General features: G+C 44.0%; 1 protein-coding gene across 1 annotated transcript in view; it reads left to right on the top strand.

The window, feature by feature from the left end:
• The window catches only part of csmd2 (CUB and Sushi multiple domains 2), an 899,615-nt gene that overhangs the window by 765,823 nt on the left and 111,539 nt on the right, over window positions 1–22,253 (top strand). Inside the window, exons 47-50 of the mRNA XM_071373664.1 lie at window positions 347–541; window positions 1,312–1,485; window positions 1,708–1,881; window positions 8,285–8,458. Coding sequence (XP_071229765.1) covers window positions 347–541; window positions 1,312–1,485; window positions 1,708–1,881; window positions 8,285–8,458 — 717 coding nt within the window. The remainder of the gene's footprint in view (window positions 1–346; window positions 542–1,311; window positions 1,486–1,707; window positions 1,882–8,284; window positions 8,459–22,253) is intronic.

Genomic DNA, 22,253 nt, shown 5'->3' with positions numbered 1-22,253 from the left:
GTACTTTGACGACTAAATATAATAAAGTATCAACTATTAAAATCAAGTCAAATCAAATGTTTATTTGTCACATGCGTTGAATACAACAGGTGTAGACCTTACCGTGAAATGCTTACTTACAAGCCCTTAATCAACGATGCAGTTTTCTGAAAATGACAAAAAAAATATATAATAAGTAAGAGATAAGGAAACCAAATAATTAACGAGCATCAGTAAATAACGTACAGATGAATAGACTGAGTATATTGCCTATTGATAACATAAAAGTCATTTCACATCTTAAAACAGTTCAGTTAGTCATTTCTGACCGGTGACCTATGTGTATCTGACCCCCTGACCTTTGCAGCGGTGACCTGCCCTGACATCGGCCACTCTGCGGTGGATCACGGGAGATGGAGGCTGATCTACGGGTCTCAGAGCCAATACGACGCCTTGATGATGCTCATCTGTGACCCCGGTTATTACTACAAGGGTCAGAGGGTCATCCGTTGCCAGGCCAACAGCACCTGGGACTACCCGGAGCCCCGGCCGGCCTGCGAGAGTGAGTCGGAATCTACATCTCCCACAATGCATTGTAGAGCAGTACAATCTGCCGTTTTGCTTTCAGCCAAGTTGTGCTTTAGATGATGTAGTAGAATGAGAAAGACACAGTAAATAAAACGGATTTCCCATGAAGATCATTATCAGTGTTAATTCACCAGACTAATGCTTTCTTTACATGTTCTCCTGCACAGAGGAGAGAGACAATTATTATAATTGTTTCTACATTTATTTAACCTTTATTTAACTAGGCAAGTCAGTTAATACGATGACGGCCTACTGGGGAACGCTGGGTTATCTGCCTTGTTCAGGGGCAGAACGACAGATGTTTTACCTTGTCAGCTCTGGGATTCGATCCAGCAATCTTTCAGTTATTGGCCTAACGCTCTAACCACTTGGCTACCTGCCGCCCCCCCCCCAAAAAAGATTGATGAACGCAGAGAGGAGAGAGAGAAAGATTAGCCCAGAGGAATGCAGAGAGGAGAGAGAGAGAGAGAATTGTTAGCCTTGATGAATGCAGAGAGGAAACCTTGATCCAACAAAATGTCATCAAAACAAGACAATTACCCAAATGAAATACACCAAGTTGAACATATGAATGTGTTTGGTTGTTCTTTTAGGATTCATTTTTTATTCTGCTTGCCTCATCGTGTTTCCTCTCCTCTCCTCTCCTCTCCTCTCCTCTCCTCTCCTCTCCTCTCCTCTCCTCTCCTCTCCTCTCCTCTCCTCTCCTCTCCTCTCCTCTCCTCTCCTCTCCTCTCCTCTCCTCAGTAATCTCCTGTGGGGACCTGGGCACTCCTCCGAATGGTAATAAGATCGGGACGTTGACAGTGTTCGGAGCGACAGCCATCTTCTCCTGTAACACAGGCTATACGCTGGTTGGTTCCCGGGTCAGAGAGTGCATGTCCAATGGCCTCTGGAGTGGATCTCAGGTCCAGTGTCTCGGTGAGAGAACCGGAACCAGCTAGAGACAGTTACAACCACATTTAACCAGTTCAATATCATTTTGTATTTCAAGCTATTTTCATAAAGAACCAGCTCGTGGGGTTTGGTCAACCATTGTGTTTTATTAAGGCTATATGACCTCTTTATGACAAACAGAATATATCCCTGTATGCATATGTGACTGTATTCTTTGTCTCGCTCTGTTCTGTCCCTCCTCTCTAGCGGGTCACTGTGGTACGCCAGAGCCAATAGTGAATGGTCAGATCATAGGAGAGAACTATAACTACAGAGGTAGTGTGGTTTACCAGTGTAACCCGGGATTCAGACTCATCGGGGTGTCTGTACGAATCTGTGAACAGGACCACCGCTGGTCCGGACGTACCCCTGTCTGTGTCCGTAAGTACCCAGAGATAGTGGCTTTGGGTTTGGGTTGAACAAAAAAAATCTACCAGGCTTTTACAGAAATCCCAGTTGGAACATTCCCAGAATTAGGAGGAGAAAAGCAGGGACATTCCCAGAATTAGGAGGGAAAAGCAGGGACATTCCCAGAATTAGGAGGGAAAAAGCAGGGACATTCCCAGAATTAGGCGGGAAAAAGCAGGGACATTCCCAGAATTAGGTGGGGAAAAGCAGGGACATTCCCAGAATTAGGGGGGAAAAGCAGGGACATTCCCAGAATTAGGAGGGGAAAAGCAGGGACATTCCCAGAATTAGGAGGGAAAAGCAGGGACATTCCCAGAATTAGGAGGGAAAAGCAGGGACATTCCCAGAATTAGGGGGGGAAAGCAGGGACATTCCCAGAATTAGGAGGGAAAAGCAGGAAATACAGTATTTCTCCAACCGGGATTTCTAGAAAATCTGGGTATTCTGGGAAAATTTGTGGAATTGTGCAACCCGTAGTGTCTCCTGATAGGTGTATGGGGACTTATAGATTAGCATCTACCTATAGAGTAATCAATATCATTGTATGTAGACTAGGGTCTACCTATAGAGTAATGAGTATCATTGGATAGGACTAGGGTCTACCTATAGAGTAATGAGTATCATTGGATAGGACTAGGGTCTATCTATAGAGTAATGAGTAACACTGGATAGGACTAGGGTCTACCTATAGAGTAATGAGTATCATTGTATGTAGACTAGGGTCTTCCTATAGAGTAATGAGTATCATTGGATAGGACTAGGGTCTACCTATAGAGTAATGAGTAACACTGGATAGGACTAGGGTCTACCTATAGAGTAATGAGTATCATTGGATAGGACTAGGGTCTTCCTATAGAGTAATGAATATCATTGGATAGGACTAGGGTCTACCTATAGAGTAATGAGTAACATTGGATAGGACTAGGGTCTACCTATAGAGTAATGAGTAACATTGGATAGGACTAGGGACTTCCTATAGAGTAATGAGTATCATTGGATAGGACTAGGGACTTCCTATAGAGTAATGAGTAACATTGGATAGGACTAGGGACTTCCTATAGAGTAATGAGTAACATTGGATAGGACTAGGGACTTCCTATAGAGTAATGAGTAACATTGGATAGGACTAGGGACTTCCTATAGAGTAATGAGTAACATTGGATAGGACTAGGGACTTCCTATAGAGTAATGAGTAACATTGGATAGGACTAGGGACTTCCTATAGAGTAATGAGTAACATTGGATAGGACTAGGGACTTCCTATAGAGTAATGAGTATCATTGGATAGGACTAGGGACTTCCTATAGAGTAATGAGTAACATTGGATAGGACTAGGGACTACCTATAGAGTAATGAGTATCATTGGATAGGACTAGGGTCTACATATAGAGTAATGAGTATCATTGGATAGGACTAGGGTCTACACATAGAGCAATGAGTAACATTGTATGTAGACTAGGGTCTTCCTATAGAGTAATGAGTATCATTGGATAGGACTAGGGACTTCCTATAGAGTAATGAGTATCATTGGATAGGACTAGGGACTTCCTATAGAGTAATGAGTAACATTGGATAGGACTAGGGACTTCCTATAGAGTAATGAGTAACATTGTATAGGACTAGGGACTTCCTATAGAGTAATGAGTAACATTGGATAGGACTAGGGACTTCCTATAGAGTAATGAGTAACACTGGATAGGACTAGGGACTTCCTATAGAGTAATGAGTAACACTGGATAGGACTAGGGACTTCCTATAGAGTAATGAGTAACACTGGATAGGACTAGGGTCTACCTATAGAGTAATGAGTAACATTGGATAGGACTAGGGTCTACCTATAGAGTAATGAATATCATTGGATAGGACTAGGGTCTACCTATAGAGTAATGAGTAACACTGGATAGGACTAGGGTCTACCTATAGAGTAATGAGTAACATTGGATAGGACTAGGGACTACCTATAGAGTAATGAGTAACACTGGATAGGACTAGGGTCGACCTATAGAGTAATGAGTAACACTGGATAGGACTAGGGTCTACCTATAGAGTAATGAGTAACACTGGATAGGACTAGGGTCTACCTATAGAGTAATGAGTAACACTGGATAGGACTAGGGTCTACCTATAGAGTAATGAGTAACATTGGATAGGACTAGGGTCTACCTATAGAGTAATGAGTAACACTGGATAGGACTAGGGTCTACCTATAGAGTAATGAGTAACACTGGATAGGACTAGGGTCTACCTATAGAGTAATGAGTAACACTGGATAGGACTAGGGTCTACCTATAGAGTAATGCGTAACACTGGATAGGACTAGGGTCTACCTATAGAGTAATGAGTAACATTGGATAGGACTAGGGTCTACCTATAGAGTAATGAGTTACACTGGATAGGACTAGGGTCGACCTATAGAGTAATGAGTAACACTGGATAGGACTAGGGACTACCTATAGAGTAATGAGTATCATTGGATAGGACTAGGGTCGACCTATAGAGTAATGAGTAACATTGGATAGGACTAGGGACTTCCTATAGAGTAATGAGTAACATTGGATAGGACTAGGGACTTCCTATAGAGTAATGAGTAACATTGGATAGGACTAGGGACTTCCTATAGAGTAATGAGTAACATTGGATAGGACTAGGGACTTCCTATAGAGTAATGAGTAACATTGGATAGGACTAGGGACTTCCTATAGAGTAATGAGTAACATTGGATAGGACTAGGGACTTCCTATAGAGTAATGAGTATCATTGGATAGGACTAGGGACTTCCTATAGAGTAATGAGTAACATTGGATAGGACTAGGGACTACCTATAGAGTAATGAGTATCATTGGATAGGACTAGGGTCTACATATAGAGTAATGAGTATCATTGGATAGGACTAGGGTCTACACATAGAGCAATGAGTAACATTGTATGTAGACTAGGGTCTTCCTATAGAGTAATGAGTATCATTGGATAGGACTAGGGACTTCCTATAGAGTAATGAGTATCATTGGATAGGACTAGGGACTTCCTATAGAGTAATGAGTAACATTGGATAGGACTAGGGACTTCCTATAGAGTAATGAGTAACATTGTATAGGACTAGGGACTTCCTATAGAGTAATGAGTAACATTGGATAGGACTAGGGACTTCCTATAGAGTAATGAGTAACACTGGATAGGACTAGGGACTTCCTATAGAGTAATGAGTAACACTGGATAGGACTAGGGACTTCCTATAGAGTAATGAGTAACACTGGATAGGACTAGGGTCTACCTATAGAGTAATGAGTAACATTGGATAGGACTAGGGTCTACCTATAGAGTAATGAATATCATTGGATAGGACTAGGGTCTACCTATAGAGTAATGAGTAACACTGGATAGGACTAGGGTCTACCTATAGAGTAATGAGTAACATTGGATAGGACTAGGGACTACCTATAGAGTAATGAGTAACACTGGATAGGACTAGGGTCGACCTATAGAGTAATGAGTAACACTGGATAGGACTAGGGTCTACCTATAGAGTAATGAGTAACACTGGATAGGACTAGGGTCTACCTATAGAGTAATGAGTAACACTGGATAGGACTAGGGTCTACCTATAGAGTAATGAGTAACATTGGATAGGACTAGGGTCTACCTATAGAGTAATGAGTAACACTGGATAGGACTAGGGTCTACCTATAGAGTAATGAGTAACACTGGATAGGACTAGGGTCGACCTATAGAGTAATGAGTAACACTGGATAGGACTAGGGTCTACCTATAGAGTAATGCGTAACACTGGATAGGACTAGGGTCTACCTATAGAGTAATGAGTAACATTGGATAGGACTAGGGTCTACCTATAGAGTAATGAGTTACACTGGATAGGACTAGGGTCGACCTATAGAGTAATGAGTAACACTGGATAGGACTAGGGACTACCTATAGAGTAATGAGTATCATTGGATAGGACTAGGGTCGACCTATAGAGTAATGAGTAACACTGGATAGGACTAGGGACTACCTATAGAGTAATGAGTATCATTGGATAGGACTAGGGTCTACCTATAGAGTAATGAGTAACACTGGATAGGACTAGGGTCGACCTATAGAGTAATGAGTAACACTGGATAGGACTAGGGTCGACCTATAGAGTAATGAGTAACACTGGATAGGACTAGGGTCTACCTATAGAGTAATGAGTAACACTGGATAGGACTATGGTCGACCTATAGAGTAATGAGTAACACTGGATAGGACTAGGGTCTACCTATAGAGTAATGAGTAACACTGGATAGGACTAGGGTCTACCTATAGAGTAATGAGTAACATTGGATAGGACTAGGGTCTACCTATAGAGTAATGAGTAACACTGGATAGGACTAGGGTCGACCTATAGAGTAATGAGTAACACTGGATAGGACTAGGGACTACCTATAGAGTAATGAGTATCATTGGATAGGACTAGGGTCGACCTATAGAGTAATGAGTAACACTGGATAGGACTAGGGACTACCTATAGAGTAATGAGTATCATTGGATAGGACTAGGGTCTACCTATAGAGTAATGAGTAACACTGGATAGGACTAGGGTCTACCTATAGAGTAATGAGTAACACTGGATAGGACTAGGGTCTACCTATAGAGTAATGAGTAACACTGGATAGGACTAGGGTCGACCTATAGAGTAATGAGTAACACTGGATAGGACTAGGGACTTCCTATAGAGTAATGAGTAACACTGGATAGGACTAGGGTCTACCTATAGAGTAATGAGTAACACTGGATAGGACTAGGGTCGACCTATAGAGTAATGAGTAACACTGGATAGGACTAGGGACTTCCTATAGAGTAATGAGTAACACTGGATAGGACTAGGGACTTCCTATAGAGTAATGAGTAACACTGGATAGGACTAGGGACTTCCTATAGAGTAATGAGTAACATTGGATAGGACTAGGGACTACCTATAGAGTAATGAGTAACACTGGATAGGACTAGGGACTTCCTATAGAGTAATGAGTAACACTGGATAGGACTAGGGTCTACCTATAGAGTAATGAGTAACACTGGATAGGACTAGGGTCGACCTATAGAGTAATGAGTAACACTGGATAGGACTAGGGTCGACCTATAGAGTAATGAGTAACACTGGATAGGACTAGGGTCTACCTATAGAGTAAAGAGTAACACTGGATAGGACTAGCGTCTACCTATAGAGTAATGAGTAACACTGGATAGGACTAGGGACTTCCTATAGAGTAATGAGTAACATTGGATAGGACTAGGGACTTCCTATAGAGTAATGAGTAACACTGGATAGGACTAGGGACTTCCTATAGAGTAATGAGTAACATTGGATAGGACTAGGGTCTTCCTATAGAGTAATGAGTATCATTGGATAGGACTAGGGTCTACCTATAGAGTAATGAGTAACACTGGATAGGACTAGGGTCGACCTATAGAGTAATGAGTAACACTGGATAGGACTAGGGTCTACCTATAGAGTAATGAGTAACACTGGATAGGACTAGGGACTTCCTATAGAGTAATGAGTAACACTGGATAGGACTAGGGACTTCCTATAGAGTAATGAGTAACACTGGATAGGACTAGGGACTTCCTATAGAGTAATGAGTAACATTGGATAGGACTAGGGACTACCTATAGAGTAATGAGTAACACTGGATAGGACTAGGGACTTCCTATAGAGTAATGAGTAACACTGGATAGGACTAGGGTCTACCTATAGAGTAATGAGTAACACTGGATAGGACTAGGGTCGACCTATAGAGTAATGAGTAACACTGGATAGGACTAGGGTCGACCTATAGAGTAATGAGTAACACTGGATAGGACTAGGGTCTACCTATAGAGTAAAGAGTAACACTGGATAGGACTAGGGTCTACCTATAGAGTAATGAGTAACACTGGATAGGACTAGGGACTTCCTATAGAGTAATGAGTAACATTGGATAGGACTAGGGACTTCCTATAGAGTAATGAGTAACACTGGATAGGACTAGGGACTTCCTATAGAGTAATGAGTAACATTGGATAGGACTAGGGTCTTCCTATAGAGTAATGAGTATCATTGGATAGGACTAGGGTCTACCTATAGAGTAATGAGTAACACTGGATAGGACTAGGGTCGACCTATAGAGTAATGAGTAACACTGGATAGGACTAGGGTCTACCTATAGAGTAATGAGTAACACTGGATAGGACTAGGGACTTCCTATAGAGTAATGAGTAACACTGGATAGGACTAGGGACCTACTGGCTGAGGTGGAATAATATTTGACAACATGTGACTGTTGTGTTGACAGCTTCTAGTAACGTTAGACATGTTTAGTGATAGATATTGTCTATATTTTCCTTGTCTCCATAGCGATCACATGTGGTCATCCGGGCAACCCTTCCTTTGGCTTTACCCAGGGAACGCAGTTCAACCTGAACGACATTGTGCACTTTGCTTGCAACACCGGCTACGTCCTGCAGGGGGCGGTTACGTCTCACTGCCAGTCCAACGGACAGTGGAGCAACACCCTACCCAAGTGTAAAAGTAAGTCTGGAGAATGTACAGAGAGGAGCGTATTATGTAATTCCCTGCTATGGGAATGAGGTGATCTGTTTATGGTTATTTACACATGTTGAATAAAGATGTCTGGACAAAAAGCTTATTTCCTGGCTTATAATTTGTGACGCTGACGTTGCATGTCACATAGCTAGTTTAGTTTAGCTTCGCAGAGTAATGTCATCTATCCGGTGGAATTAAAGAACTTAGCATACTGTCGCCCCGTAAAATGTCGTTGCTCGTATTGGTCGGTGATATTGACAGAGACTTTGGGGCGTGTTGTGCATGTGTCAGCTAGCAAGCTCAGAGCTAGCTTAGCTTAGCTTAGCTTAGCTTAGTTTAGCTTAGCTTAGCTTAGTTTAGTTTAGCTTAGCTTAGTTTAGTTTAGCTTAGCTTAGTTTAGCTTAGTTTAGTTTAGCTTAGTTTAGCTTAGCTTAGCTTAGCTTAGCTTAGCCTAGCTTAGCTTAGCTTAGTTTAGCTTAGTTTAGCTTAGTTTAGCTTAGTTTAGCTTAGCTTAGCTTAGCTTAGCTTAGTTTAGTTTAGCTGTGTATATTCACCCTTAAAGCCGATACCACGACGGCCCTCAAGGAACTACACTGTACTTTGTGCAAACTGGAAACCACATATCCTGAGGCGCCATTTATTGTAGCTGCGGATTTTAACAAAGCAAATTTGAGGAAAGTTATATCAACACATGGACTGTAGTACTCACGCTCCCCCCCCTACCTTCGGCAAATCAGATCAAGACTATATTTTGCTCCTCTCTTCTTATTGGCAGAAACTCAAACAGGAAGTAACCGTTTTAAGGCATATTCAACGCTGGTCTGACCAATCAGAATCTATGCGTGAAGATTGTTTTGATCACTCGGACTGGGATATGTTCCGGGTAGCCTCAGAGAATAACATACAGGAACACGGTGACTGAGTTTACCAGGAAGTGTATAGGGGATGTTGTCCCCACTATGACCATTAAAACCTACCCAAACCAGAAACCGTGGAGAGATGGCGGCATGCGCGCAAATCTGAAAGCGCGAAACACCGCATTTAACCAAGGCAAGGTGAATGGTAATATGGTTGAATACAAACAGTGTAGTTATTCCCTGCGTAATGCAAACAGGCAAAACGGAATCACTAGTCGCATCCTCAGCTAGTCAAGGATCATATCACCTCCACCCTACCTGACACCCTAGACCCACTACAATTTGCTTACCGCCCCAATAGACCCACAGACGATGCATTCGCCATCACACTGTACACTGTCCTAACCCATCTGGACAAGAGGAATACCTATGTGAGAATGCTGGTCATTGACTACAGCTCAGCATACAACACCATAGTACCCTCCAAGCTCATCAGTAAGCTGGAGGCCCAGGGTCTGAACCCCGCCCTGTGCAACTGGGTCCTGGACGTCCTGACGGGCCGCCCCCAGGTGGTGAAGGTAGGAAACATCACCTCCACTCCGCTGATCCTCAACACTGGGGCCCCACAAGGGTGCGTGCTCAGCCCTCTCCTGTACTCCCTGTTCACCCACGACTGCGTGGCCATGCACGCCTCCAACTGAATCATCAAGTTTGCAGACGACACAACAGTGGGAGGCTTGATTACCAACAATAATGAGACAGCCTACAGGGAGGAGGTGAGGGCCCTGGCGGAGTGGTGCCAGGAAAATAACCTCTCCCTCAACGTCAACAAAACGAAGGAGCTGATCATGGACTTCAGGAAACAGCAGAGGGAGCACCCCCCCTATCCACATAGACGGGACCACAGTGAAGAACATGAAAAGCTTCAAGTTCCTCGGCGTACACATCAAGGACAATCTGAAATGGTCCATCCACACAGACGGTGTGGTGAAGAAGGCAACAGCACCTCTTCAACCTCAGGAGGCTGAAGAAATTTGGCTTGGCCCCTAAGACCCTCAACATCGTTTATAGATGCACAATTGAGAGCATCTAGAGTGAGGTCTGCCCAATGCATCACCGGGGACATACTGCCTGCCCTCCAAGACACCTACAGCACCCGATGTCACAGGAAGGCCACAAAGATCATCAAGGACAACAACCACTCGATCCACGGCCTGTTCACCCCGCTATCATCCAGAAGGCGAGGTCGGTACAGGTGCATCAAAGCAGGGACCGAGAGACTGAAAAACAGCTTCTATCTCAAGGCCATTAAACTGTTAAATAGCCATCACTAGCCGGCTACCACTCGGTTACTCAACCCTCCACCTTAGAGGCTGCTGCCCTCTATACATAGACATGGAATCACTGGTCACTTTAATAATGTTACTCAATCCTGTACCTTAGAGGCTGCTGCCCCATATACAGACAGGGAATCACTGGTCACTTTAATAATGTTACTCAACCCTCCACCTTAGAGGCTGCTGCCCCATATACATAGACATGGAATCACTGGTCACTTTAATAATGTTACTCAATCCTGTACCTTAGAGGCTGCTGCCCCATAAACAGACAGGGAATCACTGGTCACTTTAATAATGTTACTCCACCCTGCACCTTAGAGGCTGCTGCCCTCTATACATAGACATGGAATCACTGGTCACTTTAATAATGTTACTCCACCCTGCACCTTAAAGGCTGCTACCCTCTATACATAGACATGGAATCACTGGTCACTTTAATAATGGAACACAAGTCACTTCAACCATGTTTACTCATTTTATGTGTGTTTACTGTATTATATTCTACTGTGTTTTAGTGAATACCACTCCGACATTGCTCATTCTAATATTCATTTTTTTGCAGTTTTACTTTAGTGCCTTGTTGGCAACAGGATGCATGTTTCGGAATATTTGTATTCTGTGTATTCTGCCTTCTGAAAAGGCTTTGTTCTTTTCACTCTGTCATTTAGGCTAGTATTGTGGAGTAACTACAATGTTGTTGATCCATTCTCAGTTTTCTCCCATCACAGTCATTCAACTCTGTAACTGTTTTAAAGTCACCATTGGCCTCATGGTGAAATCCCTGAGTGGTTTCCTTCCTCTCCGGCAACTGAGTTAGGAAGGACGCCTGTATCTTTGTAGTGACCGGGTGTATTGATACACCATCCAAAGTGTAATTAATAACTTCACCATGCTCAAAGGGATATTCAATGTCTGCTTTTTTATTTTTACCCATCTACCAATAGGAGCCCTTCTTTGCGAGGCATTGGAAAACCTCTCTGGTCTATGTGGTTGAATCTGTGTTTGAAATTCACTGCTCTACTGAGGGACCTGACAGATAATTGTATGTGTGGGGTACAGAGATTAAGTAGTCATTCAAAAATCATGTTAAACACTATTATTGCACATTTCTACTCCTGAACTTATTGAGGCTATAACAAAAGGGTTAAACACTTGTTGACTCAATACATTTCAGCTTTTCATTTTGAATTTGAATTTGTTAATTAACATTTCCTAAAACACAATTCCACTTTGACCTTATGGGGTATTGTGTGTAGATCAGTGACAAAACAATCTCTATTTAATCAATTTTACATTCAGGATGTGGAAAAAGTTAAGGGGTGGGATTACTTTCTGAAGGCGCTATACAGTACATATGAAGTAATACCAAGGAGGATGAGTCATGACTAGAGTACAGTATATACATATGAAGTAATACCAAGGAGGATGAGTCATGACTAGAGTACAGTATATATATATGAAGTAATACCAAGGAGGATGAGTCATGACTAGAGTACAGTATATACATATGAAGTAATACCAAGGAGGATGAGCCATGACTAGAGTACAGTATATACATATGAAGTAATACCAAGGAGGATGAGCCATGACTAGAGTACAGTATATATATATGAAGTAATACCAAGGAGGATGAGTCATGACTAGAGTACAGTATATATATATGAAGTAATACCAAGGAGGATGAGTCATGACTAGAGTACAGTATATACATATGAAGTAATACCAAGGAGGATGAGTCATGACTAGAGTACAGTATATATATATGAAGTAATACCAAGGAGGATGAGTCATGACTAGAGTACAGTATATACATATGAAGTAATACCAAGGAGGATGAGCCATGACTAGAGTACAGTATATATATATGAAGTAATACCAAGGAGGATGAGTCATGACTAGAGTACAGTATATATATATGAAGTAATACCAAGGAGGATGAGTCATGACTAGAGTACAGTATATACATATGAAGTAATACCAAGGAGGATGAGTCATGACTAGAGTACAGTATATATATATGAAGTAATACCAAGGAGGATGAGTCATGACTAGAGTACAGTATATATATATGAAGTAATACCAAGGAGGATGAGTCATGACTAGAGTACAGTATATACATATGAAGTAATACCAAGGAGGATGAGCCATGACTAGAGTACAGTATATATATATATAAAGTGGGTAGAACAGTATGTTAACATTATTAAAGTGATCAGTGTTCCATTATTAAAGTGACCAGTGTTTCATGACTCTATGGCAATAGGGCAGTAGTCTCTAAGGTGCAGGGTAGAGTACCGGGTGGTAGCTGGCTAGAACAGTGGTTAAGGATCAGGGCAGGTTACTGGGCAGAGGCCGGCTAGTGGTGACTATTTAACAGTCTGATGGCCTGGAGATCGAAGCTGTTTTTTCAGTCTCTCTGTCCCAGCTTTGATGCACCTGTACTGTCTCCTCCTTCTAGATGGTAGTGGGGTGAACAGGTGACCGCACCACCCTCTGGAGAGTCCTCCGCCCTGTAGACAGTGCAACTGCTGTAACAGGTGGTGATACAGCCTGACAGGAGCTACTCAATGGTGCATCTGTAGACGTTTCTGAGTGTCTTAGGGGCCAAGCTGAATTAATTAAGCCTCCTGCACGTTCTTCACCCCACTGTCTGTGTGAATGGACCATTTCAGGTTGTCTGTGATGTGCTTGCCGAAGAACTTGAAGCTTCTCACCTTCTCCACTGCAGCCCCATTGATGTGGATGATCAGCTCCTTCGTTTTGTTGACGTTGAGGGAGAGGTTATTTTCCTGCCACCACTCCACCAGGCCTCTCACTTTCTCCCTGTAGGCTGTCTCATCGTTGTTGGTAATCAGACCTACCACTGTTGTGTCGACAAAAAACTTGATGAAAGAGATGGAGATATGAATGGCCACACAGTCGTGGGTGAACAGGGTGTACAGGAGAGGGGGCTGAGCACGCACCCTTGCGGGTTTCAGGATCAGCATGGCGGAGGTGTTGCTGTCTATTTTCCCCAACTGGGATCGGCCCGTCAGGAAATCCAGGACCCAGTTGCACAAGAATGGGTTCAGACCCAGGGCCCCGGGCGGGCTGGGTGAACAGGGAGTACAGGAGAGGGCTCAGAACGCACCCTTGTTGGGCCCCATTGTTGAGGATCAGCGGAGTGGAGGTGATGTTGCCTACCTTCACTATCTGGGGTCGGCCCGTCAGGTAGTCTAGGACCCAGTTGCACAGGGCGGGGTTCAGACCCAGGGCCCCGGAGCTTAGTGATGAGCTTGGAGGGTACTATGGTGTTGAATACTAAGCTGTAGTCAATGAACAGCATTCTCACATAGGTATTCCTCTTGTCCAGATGGGATAGGGCAGTGCGCAGTGCGATGGCGATTGCATCATCCGTAGATCTGTTGGGGTGGTATGCAGATTGTAGTGGGTCTGTTGGGGTGGTATGCAGATTGTAGTAGATCTGTTGGGGTGGTATGCAGATTGTAGTAGATCTGTTGGGGTGGTATGCAGATTGTAGTAGATCTGTTGGGGTGGTATGCAGATTGTAGTAGATCTGTTGGGGTGATATGCAGATTGTAGTAGATCTGTTGGGGTGGTATGCAGATTGTAGTAGATCTGTTGGGGTGGTATGCAGATTGTAGTAGATCTGTTGGGGTGGTATGCAGATTGTAGTAGATCTGTTGGGGTGGTATGCAGATTGTAGTAGATCTGTTGGGGTGGTATGCAGATTGTAGTAGATCTGTTGGGGTGGTATGCAGATTGTAGTAGATCTGTTGGGGTGGTATGCAGATTGTAGTAGATCTGTTGGGGTGGTATGCAGATTGTAGTAGATCTGTTGGGGTGGTATGCAGATTGTAGTAGGTCTGTTGGGGTGGTATGCAGATTGTAGTGGGTCTGTTGGGGTGGTATGCAGATTGTAGTGGGTCTGTTGGGGTGGTATGCAGATTGTAGTGGGTTTGGGGTGGTATGCAGATTGTAGTGGGTCTGTTGGGGTGGTATGCAGATTGTAGTGGGTTTGGGGTGGTATGCAGATTGTAGTGGGTTTGGGGTGGTATGCAGATTGTAGTGGGTTTGAGGTGGTATGCAGATTGTAGTGGGTCTGTTGGGGTGGTATGCAGATTGTAGTGGGTTTGGGGTGGTATGCAGATTGTAGTGGGTTTGGGGTGGTATGCAGATTGTAGTGGGTTTGGGGTGGTATGCAGATTGTAGTGGATCTGTTGGGGTGGTATGCAGATTGTAGTGGATCTGTTGGGGTGGTATGCAGATTGTAGTGGATCTGTTGGGGTGGTATGCAGATTGTAGTGGGTTTGGGGTGGTATGCAGATTGTAGTAGATCTGTTGGGGTGGTATGCAGATTGTAGTGGGTCTGTTGGGGTGGTATGCAGATTGTAGTGGGTTTGGGGTGGTATGCAGATTGTAGTGGGTCTGTTGGGGTGGTATGCAGATTGTAGTGGGTTTGGGGTGGTATGCAGATTGTAGTGGGTCTGTTGGGGTGGTATGCAGATTGTAGTGGGTTTGGGGTGGTATGCAGATTGTAGTGGGTTTGGGGTGGTATGCAGATTGTAGTGGGTTTGGGGTGGTATGCAGATTGTAGTGGGTTTGGGGTGGTATGCAGATTGTAGTAGATCTGTTGGGGTGGTATGCAGATTGTAGTGGATCTGTTGGTGTGGTATGCAGATTGTAGTGGATCTGTTGGGGTGGTGTGCAGATTGTAGTGGGTCTGTTGGGGTGGTATGCAGATTGTAGTGGGTTTGGGGTGGTATGCAGATTGTAGTGGGTCTGTTGGGGTGGTATGCAGATTGTAGTGGGTTTGGGGTGGTATGCAGATTGTAGTGGGTTTGGGGTGGTATGCAGATTGTAGTGGGTTTGGGGTGGTATGCAGATTGTAGTGGGTTTGGGATGGTATGCAGATTGTAGTGGATCTGTTGGGGTGGTATGCAGATTGTAGTGGATCTGTTGGTGTGGTATGCAGATTGTAGTGGATCTGTTGGGGTGGTGTGCAGATTGTAGTGGGTTTGGGGTGGTATGCAGATTGTAGTAGATCTGTTGGGGTGGTATGCAGATTGTAGTGGGTCTGTTGGGGTGGTATGCAGATTGTAGTGGGTTTGGGGTGGTATGCAGATTGTAGTGGGTCTGTTGGGGTGGTATGCAGATTGTAGTGGGTTTGGGGTGGTATGCAGATTGTAGTGGGTCTGTTGGGGTGGTATGCAGATTGTAGTGGGTTTGGGGTGGTATGCAGATTGTAGTGGGTTTGGGGTGGTATGCAGATTGTAGTGGGTTTGGGGTGGTATGCAGATTGTAGTGGGTTTGGGGTGGTATGCAGATTGTAGTAGATCTGTTGGGGTGGTATGCAGATTGTAGTGGATCTGTTGGTGTGGTATGCAGATTGTAGTGGATCTGTTGGGGTGGTGTGCAGATTGTAGTGGGTCTGTTGGGGTGGTATGCAGATTGTAGTGGGTTTGGGGTGGTATGCAGATTGTAGTGGGTCTGTTGGGGTGGTATGCAGATTGTAGTGGGTTTGGGGTGGTATGCAGATTGTAGTGGGTTTGGGGTGGTATGCAGATTGTAGTGGGTTTGGGGTGGTATGCAGATTGTAGTGGGTTTGGGATGGTATGCAGATTGTAGTGGATCTGTTGGGGTGGTATGCAGATTGTAGTGGATCTGTTGGTGTGGTATGCAGATTGTAGTGGATCTGTTGGGGTGGTGTGCAGATTGTAGTGGGTTTGGGGTGGTATGCAGATTGTAGTAGATCTGTTGGGGTGGTATGCAGATTGTAGTGGGTCTGTTGGGGTGGTATGCAGATTGTAGTGGGTTTGGGGTGGTATGCAGATTGTAGTGGGTTTGGGGTGGTATGCAGATTGTAGTAGATCTGTTGGGGTGGTATGCAGATTGTAGTGGGTCTGTTGGGGTGGTATGCAGATTGTAGTGGGTTTGGGGAGGTATGCAGATTGTAGTGGGTTTGGGGTGGTATGCAGATTGTAGTAGATCTGTTGGGGTGGTATGCAGATTGTAGTGGGTCTGTTGGGGTGGTATGCAGATTGTAGTGGGTTTGGGGTGGTATGCAGATTGTAGTGGGTCTGTTGGGGTGGTATGCAGATTGTAGTGGGTTTGGGGTGGTATGCAGATTGTAGTGGGTCTGTTGGGGTGGTATGCAGATTGTAGTGGGTTTGGGGTGGTATGCAGATTGTAGTGGGTTTGAGGTGGTATGCAGATTGTAGTGGGTCTGTTGGGGTGGTATGCAGATTGTAGTGGGTCTGTTGGGGTGGTATGCAGATTGTAGTGGGTTTGGGGTGGTATGCAGATTGTAGTAGATCTGTTGGGGTGGTATGCAGATTGTAGTGAGTCTGTTGGGGTGGTATGCAGATTGTAGTGGGTTTGGGGTGGTATGCAGATTGTAGTGGGTCTGTTGGGGTGGTATGCAGATTGTAGTGGATCTGTTGGGGTGGTATGCAGATTGTAGTGGGTCTGTTGGGGTGGTATGCAGATTGTAGTAGATCTGTTGGGGTGGTATGCAGATTGTAGTAGATCTGTTGGGGTGGTATGCAGATTGTAGTGGGTTTGGGGTGGTATGCAGATTGTAGTAGATCTGTTGGGGTGGTATGCAGATTGTAGTGGGTCTGTTGGGGTGGTATGCAGATTGTAGTGGGTCTGTTGGGGTGGTATGCAGATTGTAGTGGGTTTGGGGTGGTATGCAGATTGTAGTGGGTCTGTTGGGGTGGTATGCAGATTGTAGTGGGTTTGGGGTGGTATGCAGATTGTAGTGGGTTTGGGGTGGTATGCAGATTGTAGTGGGTCTGTTGGGGTGGTATGCAGATTGTAGTGGGTTTGGGGTGGTATGCAGATCGTAGTGGGTTTGGGGTGGTATGCAGATTGTAGTGGGTTTGGGGTGGAATGCAGATTGTAGTGGGTTTGGGGTGGTATGCAGATTGTAGTAGATCTGTTGGGGTGGTATGCTGATTGTAGCGGGTCTGTTGGGGTGGTATACAGATTGTAGTGGGTTTGGGGTGGTATGCAGATTGTAGTGGGTTTGGGGTGGTATGCAGATTGTAGTAGATCTGTTGGGGTGGTATGCAGATTGTAGTGGGTCTGTTGGGGTGGTATGCAGATTGTAGTGGGTTTGGGGTGGTATGCAGATTGTAGTGGGTCTGTTGGGGTGGTATGCAGATTGTAGTAGATCTGTTGGGGTGGTATGCAGATTGTAGTGGGTCTGTTGGGGTGGTATGCAGATTGTAGTAGATATGTTGGGGTGGTATGCAGATTGTAGTGGGTTTGGGGTGGTATGCAGATTGTAGTGGGTTTGGGGTGGTATGCAGATTGTAGTGGGTTTGGGGTGGTATGCAGATTGTAGTGGGTCTGTTGGGGTGGTATGCAGATTGTAGTGGGTTTGGGGTGGTATGCAGATTGTAGTGGGTCTGTTGGGGTGGTATGCAGATTGTAGTGGGTCTGTTGGGGTGGTATGCAGATTGTAGTGGGTCTGTTGGGGTGGTATGCAGATTGTAGTGGGTTTGGGGTGGTATGCAGATTGTAGTGGGTCTGTTGGGGTGGTATGCAGATTGTAGTAGATCTGTTGGAGTGGTATGCAGATTGTAGTGGGTCTGTTGGGGTGGTATGCAGATTGTAGTAGATCTGTTGGGGTGGTATGCAGATTGTAGTAGATCTGTTGGGGTGGTATGCAGATTGTAGTAGATCTGTTGGGGTGGTATGCAGATTGTAGTAGATCTGTTGGGGTGGTATGCAGATTGTAGTAGACCTGTTGGGGTGGTATGCAGATTGTAGTGGGTTTGGGGTGGTATGCAGATTGTAGTGGGTCTGTTGGGGTGGTATGCAGATTGTAGTGGGTCTGTTGGGGTGGTATGCAGATTGTAGTGGGTCTGTTGGGGTGGTATGCAGATTGTAGTGGGTCTGTTGGGGTGGTATGCAGATTGTAGTAGATCTGTTGGGGTGGTATGCAGATTGTAGTAGATCTGTTGGGGTGGTATGCAGATTGTAGTGGGTTTGGGGTGGTATGCAGATTGTAGTGGGTCTGTTGGGGTGGTATGCAGATTGTAGTGGGTCTGTTGGGGTGGTATGCAGATTGTAGTGGGTCTAAAGCCCTCAAAGTCAACTCTGGATCTCCAAGTCGGTTTCACAGCTTTTTGTTTTGTATTGTTCCCCTGTAATCAGGGACTGATTTAGACCTGGGACATCAGATGTAATTCATCATCAGGTAGAACAGAGTCCGTACCTAAGGTCTACCCCCTGGTTTACAGTGGAGTGGGTCCTGGCTGTCAGGTAAGATGGAGGTGATATGATCCTTATCTAGACTCTCAAAACACTTCAACATGAAAGAAGTGAGTGCTACGGGGCGGTAGTCATTTAGTTCAGTTACTTTCGCTTTCTTGGGTACAGGAACAATGGTGTACATCTTGAAGCAAGTGGGGACAACAGACTGGGATAGGGGGAGACTGAATCATTAAACACTCCAGGCAACTGGTCTTCACATGCTCTGAGGACACGGTTAGGGATGCCTTACGAGGGTTAACGCGCCTACATTTCTAACTCACTTGGGCCACAGAGAACGAGAGCTCACAGATCCCGTGAGCGGCGGTGGCCAGTGTTGGCGGTTCTGTGTTTTCCTCGAAGCAGGCGAAACAGCTGTTTAGCTCGTCCGAGTAGAAGGATACAGCGTCCTCGACGTGGCTCCCTATCCCTTGCCTCTTTGACTGCCTTACGGAGGCAGATTGGACACGTCCATGTTCCCAGACACCTTGACGGGGTTAAATGTGGTAGTTTCACGTTTAGTTTTGCGTGAATGCTGCGATCTATCCACAGTGTTTAGTTTGGATAAGTTCTAATCATCACAGTGGGAACAACATCCTCTGTGCACTTCCTGATGAACCCAGTCACCATGGGAACAACATCCTCCATGCACTTCCTGATGAACCCAGTCACCATGGGAACAACATCCTCCATGCACTTCCTGATGAACCCAGTCACCATGGGAACAACATCCTCCATGCACTTCCTGATAAACCAGGTCACCATGGGAACAACATCCTCCAGGCACTTCCTGATGAACCCAGTCACCATTGGAACAACATCCTCCATGCACTTTCTGATAAACCCAGTCACCATGGGAACAAAATCCTCCATGCACTTCCTGATGAACCCAGTCACCATGGGAACAACATCCTCCATGCACTTCCTGATGAACCCAGTCACTGAGTCAGTGTATACATCAATACTATTCTCAGAGGCAACGCGGGAACACTTCCCAGTCCGCTTGATCAATACAATCTTTGAAGCATAGATTCCGATTGGTCAGACCAACATTGAACAGATGGAGGCGTGATCTGATTTGCCGAAGAGAGGGTGGGGAGGGCTTTGTAGCCGGCGAGCAGCAAAGGTCTAGAGCGCTCGATGGCGTACGCCTGGTCTCTGAAGCAGTAGAACTGAGAAGACAAAAGCATGACCATTTAATTTAGCCTGGTGAAAAGGGTTTGCATTTTCCAGACAGGCGATGTGTCTTGACGCCCGTGTCTGTCTCAAAGCTCCCTCAGCTCAGGGTTTTTCTGACAGGCACAGAAAGGGACAGCTTATGAGGCCATGGCCCTCGTGTGACAGAGCCAATCCCTGATGGAGTTATGGGGGTGATTTTAAAAGAGGAGAGAATAATGAAAGAGTGATATTAACTTTTTAGAAGAAAGGAGAAGAGAGTCTCGGCAATGTGCTTCCTCAGTTTGAATGGGGTATGTAATATCTGTGGGAAGTAGACTGAGGAGAAGGTGTCTATATGAAGGATTATGTATGGCAGTATCTGTGGGTAGTAGGGCTGAGACGATACTCGTTAATATGGTGTCAAGAAAACAAAACATGAAGCAGATGTAACTTCCTAAAACAGCCCTAACCATTAGCCCGAAGATATCAGAATGAACAGGCTATGGCTTTGGAGGCTGGAATATTTAGTAATTATTCGGGCCTTCCTCTGACACCACCTGATACCCGGCTAACGGTACCGGAGCCTCGGCTATTCGACCAACAGGCTCCGAGACAGCCTCTACCCCCAAGACATAAGACTGCTAAATAGTCAGACCGCTAAGTAGTCATTTAATGGTACCAACACTATCTGCACTGGCTCTTCACACACTCACTAGACTGTTTATACACACTATATACATGCTATATACACTATATATACACACTATATACACACTATATACACACTATATACACACTAAATACACACTATATACACACTATATACACACTATATACACACTATATACACTATGTATACACTATATATACACACTATATACACACTATATACACACTATATACACTATGTATACACACTATATACACACTATATACACACTATATACACACTATATACACAATATATACACACTATATACACGCTATATACATGCTATATACACACTATATACACACTATATACACTATATATACACGCTATACACACACTATATACACACTATATACACACTATATACACACTCACTAGACTATATATACACACTATATACACACTATATACACACTCACTAGACTATATATACACACTATATACACACTCACTAGACTATATATACACACTATATACACACTATATACACACTATATACACACTCACTAGACTATATACACACACTATATACACACTCACTAGACTGTATATACACACTATATACACACTCACTAGACTGTATATACACACTATATACACACTATGTACACACTATATACACACTCACTAGACTATATATACACACTATATACACACTCACTAGACTGTATATACACACTATATACACACTATATACACACTATATACACACTATATACACACTCACTAGACGGTATATACACACTATATACACACTATATACACACTATATACACACTATATACACACTCACTAGACTGTATATACACACTATATACACACTCACTAGACTATATATACACACTATATACACACTATATACACACTATATACACACTCACTAGACGATATGTACACACTATATACACACTAACTAGACTGTATATACACACTATATACACTCACTAGACTATATATACATACGATATACACACTCACTAGACTATATGTCAATCAATCAATCAATTTTATTTTATATAGCCCTTCGTACATCAGCTAATATCTCGAAGTGCTGTACAGACACCCAGCCTAAAACCCCAAACAGCTAGTAATGCAGGTGTAGAAGCATGTATGTACACACTATATACACACTCACTAGACTTTATATACACACTATATACACACTCACTAGACTATATATACACACTATATACACACTCACTAGACTGTATATACACACTATATACACACTCACTAGACTATATATACACACTATATACACACTATATACACACTATATACACACTCACTAGACTATATATACACACTATATACACACTATATACACACTCACTAGACTATATGTACACACTATATACACACTCACTAGACTATATACACACTATATACACACTATATACACACTCACTAGACTATATACACACTATATACACACTATAAACACACTCACT

The sequence above is a fragment of the Salvelinus alpinus genome, chromosome 29 (assembly GCF_045679555.1).
Source record: "Salvelinus alpinus chromosome 29, SLU_Salpinus.1, whole genome shotgun sequence".
In the NCBI taxonomy this organism is placed as follows: domain Eukaryota; kingdom Metazoa; phylum Chordata; class Actinopteri; order Salmoniformes; family Salmonidae; genus Salvelinus; species Salvelinus alpinus.
The sequence above is the reverse complement of the archived record's forward strand: the minus strand, read 5'-3'. Positions and strand labels throughout refer to the sequence as shown.